Here is a 12,681-nt window from a genome sequence, read left to right on the forward strand (position 1 = left end):
GGTTTTGGGACAGTTTTATGGTGCAATATACAAGTATTTACAGACTTTCAGCTGGGTATCTCGAATTCCGAGATTCTTACCTAATTCAAACTTAATGACTGGACCATATATGAACAGTGATCGACTCCTTTATTTATTGCAACATTTATCCTTTATTAACTTCCCGAAGGAGAAGTTTATGTTTTCATCAAAAAATCCGACTCGTTAAATTTTATATTTTCTCGACGTTTCAAGCCATTCTGAATCGAATGAGACCAAATTTGAAAAAAGTATGTGTGCGTGTGTGTGAACAGATATTTTGCCGGAAATCGACGTTTTCTCAAAACGGATGGACCGATTACAAAAATTTAAAAACAATTCGATGCATCGAGTTGTGGACTTTGTTTATCTAATTTGCGCGACGATCACCCAAGCCGTTTCTTTATAATCGCAGAAAAGTGAAAAAAAATTGTCTACGTTTTAGCCCGCAATTCTGGATCGATTTTGAAAATTCAAAACCGTTCGAAAGATATTGGTTGGGAATCGTGCTGATTAGTTTTTGGTAGAGATCGGCTGGGCCGTTGCCTTGTAATAAAGTTTTAAATAAAATTTCGACGATTTTTATGATTATTTTTTGACGGTAGATACCATAGTCTTCTAGATCATACTAAAATATTACGGCCCTACGACAACTCGTTTAGCTTTAAAAATTCGTCAAAGTTTGCAAAAATTGGTATCGTTCTTTTGGCATTTGTCAAAATTAGAACTTTGATCGACGTTTTCTAAAAACGCCTGAACCGATTTCAAAAATTTAAAAGTCATTTGATGTATCTCAATGAGACTGTAGTTTGTCAGTTTCGTGAGACGATCTGCCGAGCCGTTCCTTCGTAATTTGAAAAAGAGTGTTAAACTTTTCACCCACGTTTAAGCTTATTCTACCGAATCGATTTTAAAAAACCAAAAACTGTTCGAAAGATATTTTTTGGGAATGATACTGATTAGTTTTAGGTGAAAATCTACCGAGCCGTTTTCTTGTAATTAACTTGTAATTTGGCGATGTATATCATGGTCTTACTGAAATATTACGGCCTTACGACAAGAGGTTTAATTTTAAAAATTCATCAAAGTTTGAGAAAATAAGTAGTTCTGTTGGCGCGTTTGCTAAAATTAAAATTAGATGATTTACTTGGTATATAACGATAGATTACTTGGTCTTAATGAACATACTAAACGATTAACGTCCTACGAAAATTGGTTCAATTATAAAAATTATTGATTTGTGAAAATTTGCTTTTAGAAAATACTCCGATTAACGTGTTCTTTCGTTTTCAATTATGTATAATAAATCCACACGGAATACTTCTAATCACTCATAAATTAATTTGTTTATTATTCATTAAGTCGATTATTTACACATTCGATATGTTCATGTAACTTGCCTCAAGGCTAAATACCAATACCAACTATTGAAAATAAAAATCTGAAATAAAATCTTCATAAAACAATAATCAATATATTTTGTAAAACCGATACAAACAAATTGTGTAAAATACAATTCTATGTCTATTAATATAACTATGCTATGATTAAATCATGTTTCAAATTAATATGATCAATAATATCTAAAAGAATTTCGATATCTTTCACATCCCTCACTTTCAAAGGCGCTGCACAGAGTCTTATCGAAATGCCATCCATACTAATTGTATAATCACCATTTTTAAAAATTGTAACTTTTCTATCTACTTCTGATGAGACACTTTCATTTGCGTATATCAGTTTGTAACGTTTGAAACTGAAGCTGGACATTTTAATTATTTCAGAAAATGTACTGACGTATTTAATGATGTCACTCTCGTCGTAGTACATGATGGTTTCTCTGCCTCCTAATTGGAAGCTACCAATGGCTCTGTTTGTGCTGGGCTTTGCTGTGACTATGTTGTGGCGTAGGGAGCAACACCACTGGTGCGAAGGCATTTTAATTCCATTCTTCATTTTGCTTATTCGATAAGCAACACTCTCAAACGGAAAGTTCTTGCGTGGGGCCTCAAAGGGATCTGTGAAGTCATTGTTTTGCTGCTTCTCTAGAATCAACCCGTAGAGTTTGGAAGTCGAATCAGGGATAAGAGGATTTGTTACTGGTTCTATAACATGCGCTTCTGGTTCTATAACATCCTCTAATTGTGGCGGATCTTGTTTTCTTCTTTTTGGTGACACCGTTTCGTCAACATCAAGTTTTCTTTTTGGGGTCCTTGGAACAACCAAAGTATCACTAGCAAAATTCACTCTTTTCTCCCTCTTCAACTTGTACGTTTGGTCACTAACTTTGTCATACTGATTAAAATTTATCATCTTCAAGTTCACATAAGACGAGAAGAATCTTTTATCATATTTTGCACTCAGATCTGTTACAACCGGTTGGACTTCCGGTTCTTTTTGCAACACAGGTTTAATTTTTGCAATCATTCTGTTCACCAGTCCACCTTTATCTAATTTTATCGGCTCTCTTCTACCGGTGATGATAAATCTTCTGTTACCTATAACGATTTCACCGTTTTTATCAGCTTGCATAAACTTATTTTTATTTAACACTATTCTACCTTTTTTTATCACACCCTTGATCCGTTTCACAGGTGAGATAATGGACTCTGATGTCAGTTTATCTTTATTTGCATCTTTATTTTGTATTATTGGCTCATCGTCTTCATCATCTATAACAATAGACTCATTTTCATCAAGCTTTTTGCTAACTTTGTCTGAACTGCTGTCATTAGTTACTTTTGAACTGCTCTCATTAGTTACTTTTGAACTGCTCTCATTAGTTACTTTTGAACTGCTGTCATTAGTTACTTTTGAACTGCTGTCATTGGTTACTTTTGAACTATTATTTACTGTAGCACCAGGTTTATCATTTTGCACATTGGTTTCTGATATTTCAACACGCACAGACCCATTTTCATCAATTGTTATAACCGACTGCCCTAAATGAATTGATTGTGGTTGTTTATTGGTTTCTGGTTGTGAATCTTTGCCTACTGTTCCATTTTTATCACTCACCGGGTTGTCTTTACTCACAATTTCATCATCGTCTATTACTATTGGTTCAGTTATGTTCAACGGTTTTAAACCTAGCTTCTCACTACACACCGGACGAATTATGGGTTTTGTCTTTAGTACAATAGCAGTCACCGGGCTGTCTTTTGTAGTTAATAACTTTCTATTTGGAGTGGTAATGGAACTAGTTTTATTGGTGTTTTGTGTACTGGATACTACTGGAGTAATTGTTACTGATTTTGTTATGTCACTACCTTTTTTATACATGGATTGGATATCATCTGTTGTTATGGTCCGCACATTAGCTATTTTTATAGGTCCAGTGTTTTGTGTTATTGGGCTCTTTAGGTTTGTATCAGACTTATAATTAGATTCCGATGGTGTTATTATCCTGGTTTTGACCGCTTTTGGTCTAATTTTTTCTGTTGACGATATATTTCTTGGTGTGGAAACTTTTGTACCATCATTTGTATTAGTCTTTAACGTTCTCTTTCTACTACCTCTGTTTTTAATTTCATTTATATCAACAATGGTGATGGTTTCCACAGTTTTGGAGCCCTCACTCATTTTGGTTATGTTATCTGAATTTGCTAAGACTTCCTCATTTTGCGATCCAGCATTTAGAATATTGAAATACATTGTCTTTAAAGGTGTGTATTCTAATGGTAGTATTTTAAGTACGAGATCTTTATCAGGTTTGGGTTTTGTACTACATTTTGGTGGATCATCGTTCAATTCTACAAATCTTTTTGGAGGTCGTCTGCTCCTCTTTGTGGCGGACATTTTTTAAACGCGAACATTTATAACTGATTTAATTTGCACTGAGCATGTATAAAAATTTAGTTTTGCATCATATAACACTAAGAAATAACATTTGCACACACAAATTGTTTACCACCATGTTTTGATTCCAGCAAATTTTGACGTAAATAAGTGCGCGGTCTTTAACTACTGCCAACTTCAAAACAATGGCTGTGTTTTTTGAATATAAAACAGTAAAATTAATAAACGATAAATAAATAATAACGTATTTAATTGTCTTTTGATGCTATAATTATTTCATAAATCTTCATACCTAAACCAAACAATAATATTAGATAAATATCATTACGTGAGGGCGCTGATAGAAGCAAACGCACGTCAAGATGGCGGCAAATTAAAAAATTGATAGGTGCGAATTTTAAAATACCTAGTGTATCGAGTAATAATAAAAGAACTAAAAAAATTTGCAAGTAAAAATGAAGCAATAATTATAACAAAAACGACAAATAAACATTTGATACAGCATGTACACAAATGTGTTCTTAACAACACAAACTGTTTTTGAAAGACTAATCAAACCATTATGTTTACTTATCTATGAATCAAACTATATAAGCACTCTTTTATTATCTATGTATATAAAACTATTAAAATTTGTTTGAATACAAAAAACGTGACTATTATTAATATCATTATTATTTCCCCTTGATTTCATTTTATTGTTTGAATTTCGATTCATTTTATTTTGAATGTTTGTATTTTGGCGCCCTCACAATTAAACCCGCCTGAAGTTAGATGCATCACAATCAGTTTCGAGTGCGTCTAGTCTGTCACTATCCTATGTTTTCTATGCCAATTTGTACAAATGGTGTAGTAACATTAAACACTTTTTAATCAATTGTGATGAAGGGCGAGTCATTTCATCACCAAAAATAATAGTGCGCGAAAAAGGGCTTGCACGCTTACGAAAAATCATTACCGGATTTGCAAGCCCCCAACGCGTCAACAAAACCATCAAGTAAGTTTTGTCAATCAGTTCTCATATATTTCTTATAAGAATTCCATGGCTGTGGATGTTATAAACAAGATTTTGTTTGCAGGATTGCCCGGCAGCCGATTTATTATAATTTTAACAAAGTAACTCGATTTATTTAAGATGAAGTACTCTACATCAATGAGCACAATGAAAAATTCGAACGCCCTGTTCTGTGAACAGGTAGAAACTATAACTAATCTTTTTCAAAATTGGAACGAGTGTGAGCAAACTGTTGTTTTATATGCCCTGTTACGAGGGATTCCTTATCAGAACTTAAAGTTCTTGCAAATGTGTATTGAAAATAATCTACAAAATGTTACGTATGGAGAATTCAAAACTCTGGAACAGAACGCTAATAATGCTAATTATTTAAGAAATCTTTTGAATGGCTCTGCTGGAAGTGATATGGGTAATCAGATGATTGATAGTGAATCATTAGGTATTAAGAATTCGAGTTACAGGAATATGCAAAAGCAAATGGGAAGCGATAGGCATATGAACTTCCTTATTGATAATGCAATGTATTCAAATGACAAAATGCAAGATTATTGTAAGAATGGATTTCAAGATGTGACCTTAGATTATTTTAAAGGTAACGGTAACCATAATTTTATATATATTATTTTTGAAAGCTGTCAGTACCATCTTTCTGGTTAACCTAGCTTTATTTGACATATTTTATTATTAGAATTAACCTAATATTGACCATATTCAGTATTGTTTATTTTATTAAATGCAGCATTGGCCAGGAGGGGCTATTTTTACTTGTATCAATTTTATTTAATTACAGAAAAATACATATCTGCGCATCAGTTATGTATGCGTTAATAACTTTCTACGAGTCATTTCATTTGAGTTTTTGCATTGCTTACTCTCATTTTTATTGGGAAATGATGAAGCAGCAATATTTTTTTTAATTTACTTACTTTGTTCTTTAATTTACTCACTTTGTTCTTTAATTTACTCACTTTGTTCTTTAATTTACTCACTTAGTTTCTTCAATTTACTTACTTTGTTCTTTAATTTGTCTTTCATTTACTTATATATATATATATATATATATATATATATATATATCAATAAATAAATATTTATCCATTGTCATTTCTTTAGGGGTAATTTTACCTGAATTTTTGCATTGCCTACCTCTTCTTCAATTGGGCAACGACGAAGCGAAAAATGTATATTTATCCCTGGTACCTCAAGCCGTAATTAGGCCCGGTTGTGAAGATTTATGCCAACAACTATTGTCCTATTTGCTTATACATCCCGCTGTGACTGGTGAAGATCGAAGGTAAGATATAATAAAGGTATAAGAAATAATTGATTTTTTTTTTAATGTTTTTATTTGAACATCTACAAAATATTATTTATTTACCTATATATTTATTTTATTTATATTTACTGTTTTTTTTTTTATTCATTTATTTCTTTGCTCATATATCTATTTTTCTTGATTTATTTATTCAAGTAAATATATATTTATTTACTTAATTATTTACTTTATTATTATTTACTTTATTATTTTTTTACCTTTTTAGATGTTTGACTCAATATCTTCATCATCTGCAAGAACATATAGCCCTAGGAGGTGCTACTCAACCGGATATTACATCGTCTATCAAAAATGGTGATGGTTCTGCTTGGTCTTTGCATAATTCTCAGAAATCTTTGAACACCGATAAACCTACAACCAATATTACAACATCATATCCTTCATGGTCTAATTTTAATCCTGACTATGAGCAGCTTACAAAAGAGGACTTTGGTAAAACCATTGGCAAAAACGTTGCTTACACAAAAACAGATTCCAGTAACAACTTTGATGATGATTCACAATTGTCTTTTTCTAAAAACGGCACTGAAATCGAAGATTCAACCACAGAAAACATACAAGACTCATCTGGCAATAATGATTTCTTCACTCAAAACTGTAAATTGTATAATATAGCCCCAAAAGCAACCGAATCTCCTGTGAAAACACACAGATCAAGCAGTTTAACCCCTTCATCAGACGACGGTATACTATTCCATTCAAATGAAAATTTAAGTCTGTTAACTTTAATGCAGAAACCTAGAAGTTACTCCTTATCAAGTGAGCATAACGCTTTATTAAGTCCTCATAATTCTTTGATCTCAAGCGGATCAGAATCTAGGTTAGATGATTTTAAGAATTCGTCGGCTAAGACCACTGCAAGTAAAAATGCTGGCATGACTAATATAGCTCAGTGGTTAAAAAGTTTAAGGTTGCACAAATATATATGGTTGTTTTCGAATACTTCTTATGAAGATATGATGGCTATCACCGAAGAATACCTTGCTAGATTAGGTGTTACCAAGGGGGCCAGACACAAGTTGTACCTGAGTATACAGAGATTAAAGGTAATTCAAATTGATAACGAAATTCTGATGAGTTTTCTCTTCTATTTCACTTTATTTTTTTATTTAATATTATTTTTGTATTTATTTTACAAGATTTTTGTTTACTTAATTGATTTCTTCATTAAATTAAATATTTTATTTTTTTTCCTTGATTTATTTTTTTATTTTAATAGATTTATTTTTTGTTTTACTCGATTTTTTTTCTTATTTTTATAGACTTATTTATTTTTATTTCATTTGATTTATTTTGTTTGATTTATTTATTTGTATTTTACTTGATTTATTTAGTTTGAATTATTTATTCATTTATTCTATTATTTTAATTTCTTAATTATATATTTAAATATTTATTTTAATCAAATATATTTATTCACTTATGCATCATTTTATATATTTTTATATTTACTTTATTTATATAACTATTTATTTATTTACTTGTTAATTCATTTATTTATTCACTTTTTTATTTAATTCATTTAATTTGCTTGTTTATTTAATTTACTCATATTTTTTTAACTGTTCAGTTATTTTATTTGATTATTTAAGCAAATATTTATTTACTTGTTTATTTACTACATTATTTTATAATTTACTTTTTTATTTATTTATTTAGATTGCTCTGGTTTATTTAATCATTTACTCATTTTACTTATGTTTTCATTCATCTACTTAATTATTTATTTATTTACTTTTTAATTTACTTTTTAATTTATTTACTTTTTAATTTATTTACTTTTTAATTTATTTACTTTTTAATTTATTTACTTTTTAATTTATTTACTTTTTAATTTATTTACTTTTTAATTTATTTACTTTTTAATTTATTTACTTTTTAATTTATTTACTTTTTAATTTATTTACTTTTTAATTTATTTACTTTTTAATTTATTTACTTTTTAATTTATTTACTTTTTAATTTATTTACTTTTTAATTTATTTACTTTTTAATTTATTTACTTTTTAATTTATTTACTTTTTAATTTATTTACTTTTTAATTTATTTACTTTTTAATTTATTTACTTTTTAATTTATTTACTTTTTAATTTATTTACTTTTTAATTTATTTACTTTTTAATTTATTTACTTTTTAATTTATTTACTTTTTAATTTATTTACTTTTTAATTTATTTACTTTTTAATTTATTTACTTTTTAATTTATTTACTTTTTAATTTATTTACTTTTTAATTTATTTACTTATTTATTTACTTACTTTTTGATTGAACTACTTAATTATTTATTTACTTTATTATTCAATTACTTAATTATTTACTTATTTTTTCATTCATTTACTTAATTTTTTATTTACTTCCTTTTTTATTGATTTACTTCTTTTTATTTTTTAACCTAATTATTTTTTTAGTTATATTCATTTATTAGCTTATTTAATAATGTGCTTAATTATTTATTTATTTACTCACTTTTTTATTTATTCAAATATTTACATACCTAATTATTTACTTATCAATGTACTTAATTTATTGGTTCATTTATTTATTTGCTAATATATTTATTTCGATTATTCTTTTATTTAGGTAAATATTTATTTACTTGTACATTTAATTTATTTACTTATTTATCTATCTATTTAATTCATTTACCTATCTATTTATCTATTTAATTCATTTAATTTGCTTACTTGATATATTTGTTTATTGTACATGCTCAATTTATTTTACTTACTTTATTTTTTTATTTTATATACTTGATTTGACTTGGCTTGACTTTAATTTATTTGATTTATTTTACTTAATTACTGGATTTACTTATTTAAACTACTTTAATAAATCAATAAGATTTATTTTACTTCTTTAATTAATTTATTTTACATAATTGATTGATTCATTTATTTATTTATATATTTATTTACTCACATACTTGTTTATCCTTAATATTTAATCTTTTATATATTGATTAATTAATTTATTTTATAATTTAACAGGAACGTTATTCAACTTTATGCAATGTCGAGAGAGATTTAATAAGTTCACACGGATCAACAATGTTTGCAGCTTTGGAAGAAATGAGATCGGTGATTGTTAGTCCCATAAAACCACACACTGACGATGATATTGTTAGACAATTCATAAAAGTCTTAGATATAGGTATAAAAACAGTTCAATCCCATCAAACTGTAAATGCATTTCTTCAATATGTATTGATCAATGTATTATTTTTGCAGTTTCATCTTTCTTAAACAATAATCTAATGAATGCCGTTCATGATGAGGAATGTTTGGCTTTATATTTTTGGGTCTTGGATAGGGCTATTGGCAATGAAGCTTTTGTTGCACATGTCGGTTTACTCAAGAATATGAAATACAATACTATTAAGATGAACCAGTACCAGAATAAACTGCAGTACAAGAATGTTTATAATACTCATTCGTTCAATGGACGAGAAAGCCACAGGAGGAATAGTGATTTCACAAACAATGGGAGGAATTCTAAAACTAGGTAATAATTGATTTATATATATATATATATATATATATATATATATATATTTATCTTATATATATATATTTATCTTATATATAAAATTCTTCTGTAATGAGATATGAAAGGATGATCCTCCTAAACGATTATTTGGATTTTGATAAATCTCTATGAAGTTTGTTAAGGGATTTTTTTAGAATCTTTTGATTCATAGAACTATAGTCAGATAATAGAAATAAATGGAGAAAATTACAAGAAACTGCTTATCATTGAGTGATATTGAAAATACTTGAGAGGCATTGTTTGACATAAAAACAAATGAAGACAGTCATTTTCCAATTATTTTAATTCACTTATGAGCTAAGATATTAAAATATAATAAATTCATGATTATAAATGAGAAAAATGTAATGTCTACATTATCATTGCTGAAAAGCAGCTGAGATATGCCAAAAATTAAAATAATATAAGATACATTATATATTTGGCATGTAACAGTCTTCGCATGCGTCTGACAGTTGTGGACTGTAAGTGATTGCGCTCGAACATATTCAATGTGACAGATTATTATCTTTATTTATGCTGTCGTGTTTAGCCTTACTTTACTAAATCACAATACAAAAAAAAATTTGCTTATACAAAAAATTCTTTAGAAGTTTCATTGTGTCAAAAATTCATATGTTTGGCATTGTATACAGAATATTTACTCCAGTCAATGCAGCGTTGTGGGTCAGACTTTTTTTTACTGTACTCCAATTTGTATAAGATTCTGGAATTAGGTTCATCTTACTCTTAAGTCCAAAAGTGATAATAATTTAGACTCCTTTACCACTTCCTGGGTATTTCTTCTCAGTGGTGTAATTTTACTTTTTTCAAAATAACGTTGGATATTGATAAAAGAACTAATTATAAGAGAAAAATGTTTAATAATGTTATTCAAAAAAGCATATACTTTTCAAGTTACTGGCTACTGAAAATTCGTTTCTTTTTTGCGTTTTTCATCGTTTTTTGCTAATATCTTCAAAAATATACCTTTTAATGAAAATCATGTAATGAACAAAATTGTATCAATTAAAATCTTAATAAATCGGTGTTTTTTAAAGTGTTCAAGGAACAATATTAGATTAGATATAAAAATGTGGTTTTATAGTGCTCGAAATAAGCTTTAAAATGAGTACTTTTATGTGCAAAATGAGTAAGCTATTATGCAAATAAGATGCATACAATGTTTTTTTCATTTGAATCAAATAGCTTGAGTGCGATTTCCACCAAAATTAAAAATAATTGTATTCCATCTAGAATTAACTTGGTTTACGAGATCTTGATGGATTCTAGAAAATATCACGACTTTAGTACAAACGATTTTTTAAAAAACTCATGATTTCATGGAAATAAATCCATTAAAAAAAACAATCAATTTCTTATTATGTATCTGAAAGAATAAAAGATAAATATAAAGGTATATGAATGAAAATTCAAGGTCTTTTTCTGACTAATTATTGCTTTTTATTATTTTTCCGTCACACAAATATTATAGAGTTATGAGAAAAAGCAACTGATACATCATTCGAAATTATGAAGATTATAGACTGTTATATTATATACAGATACTATATTATTTTTTTCTGAATTTCTTATTCTGCTTATGCTAATACCATAAATGAATTACAAAATCAGGACATCAAATAGGATATTATAAAGTTTAGGATAGGATATTATAAAATGTGGAACTTTTGAATTATAGACTTGGGTACAGGACAACATCTGTCGGATCATCTAATATATATATATATATCTGATTTTTTTCCAGGTGGAACCAATATTCAAGACCCAATCGCCCAGTGCCCCCACCAGCCCACCCCCAGTGGAATCTAGTAAGCAATCACATAGGAAACTTCCAAAATCCATACCACATGACAAATTTGTACAACAAACCCAACGGTGCAAAACTATATCAACACATCGACAATAACGATAAGCATGCCAAGAGCTCTTCCTATCCCAATTTTAATATAAAACCAGAATCTGCTCAAAACTTTGAGCCTCACCGACACTCTCTAACCAGTCTGGTCACTCCTTTGAATAACGTTACCAACAAACCTCAGCAGACCATTTCTAAAGTCAAGAATTTAGATGAGAATGTATTGAAGAGTAAATCTAGTGTTGTGGAAATCAATAATAGATTGGAATCCCTGTGCTTGCAAATGACTGAGCAGGCTATCGAGTGAGATAATTGACTCGTTTGAAAGAAATTGACTACAGAATAAACCAATGACATTTTTTATTGTGTTAAAGAATTTTATTTACTTTATAAAATAAATATTTATATTATAAACTAGTGATGTTTTTATTTGGTTCTTTGCATATATTGCAGGATTTGGTTTGTACAAGTGTTGTCCAGTAATTTTTATTTTCCAAATTTTTTTTTTAGTTTTAAAAATCATTTATTGTTACATAAAACTGCAGCATTTTATTATCATTTTATTCTTATTATTTCATTTAATTCTTAGAAATATGAGATTAAATTATCTTATGGATTCATTCTAATTGGATACGATATATATATGTTTATTAACTTCCTGTAGGGTAAGTTATTGTAATGGGCCAAAAATCGAAATTGAAAATTTTTACATTTCTCGACGTTTTGAAGGTTTCTGAACATTTTGGCATACTTCAGAAAAAATGGATGTGTGCGTGTGTGTATGTGTATGTATATGTATGTATGGATACAAATTTTGGATACACGTTTTCGGGCGCACGGATTAACCGATTTGAATGATTCAAAAGACATTCGATTTCTATTGATAGGGAGATGTGCTGATTAGTTTTTGGCGAAGGCAGGCCCGGCCGTTTTGGAGATACGGAGCAAAGAGTGCAGAAAATAGAAATCGAGTTTTTGAGAGAACGGAGCATCCGATTTGAATGATCTAAAAACATTCAATTAATAATGATTGGTAGAAGTGATTATTAGTTTTTGGCAAAGGCAGGTCCGGCCGTTTTGGAAACATGGAGCAAAATGTGCAAAAGTCT

At 28.5% G+C, this 12,681-nt stretch overlaps 2 protein-coding genes across 2 annotated transcripts; one reads left to right on the forward strand and one right to left on the reverse strand.

Moving 5' to 3' along the window:
• Window positions 1-1,554: 1,554 nt before the first annotated feature.
• LOC113389609 lies at window positions 1,555-4,105 on the reverse strand. Its single transcript, XM_026626628.1, has 2 exons — window positions 2,580-4,105; window positions 1,555-2,516 (listed from the first exon to the last, which is right to left on the reverse strand). The coding sequence occupies exons 1-2, from the start codon at window positions 3,814-3,816 to the stop codon at window positions 1,555-1,557; spliced, it is 2,199 nt and encodes a 732-aa protein (XP_026482413.1). The 5' UTR covers window positions 3,817-4,105.
• A 529-nt stretch (window positions 4,106-4,634) lies between these two features.
• LOC113389237 (protein Smaug-like) lies at window positions 4,635-11,920 on the forward strand. Its single transcript, XM_026626296.1, has 7 exons — window positions 4,635-4,813; window positions 4,896-5,423; window positions 5,945-6,125; window positions 6,373-7,213; window positions 9,156-9,318; window positions 9,396-9,669; window positions 11,462-11,920. Exons 2-7 carry the CDS (start codon window positions 4,952-4,954, stop codon window positions 11,877-11,879), a joined length of 2,349 nt encoding a protein of 782 aa, XP_026482081.1. The 5' UTR covers window positions 4,635-4,813; window positions 4,896-4,951; the 3' UTR covers window positions 11,880-11,920.
• Window positions 11,921-12,681: the final 761 nt, after the last annotated feature.

The sequence above is a fragment of the Ctenocephalides felis genome, unplaced genomic scaffold (assembly GCF_003426905.1).
Source record: "Ctenocephalides felis isolate EL2017-DRISC unplaced genomic scaffold, ASM342690v1 CF-g0.4_SCAFFOLD_03573, whole genome shotgun sequence".
Taxonomy (NCBI): domain Eukaryota; kingdom Metazoa; phylum Arthropoda; class Insecta; order Siphonaptera; family Pulicidae; genus Ctenocephalides; species Ctenocephalides felis.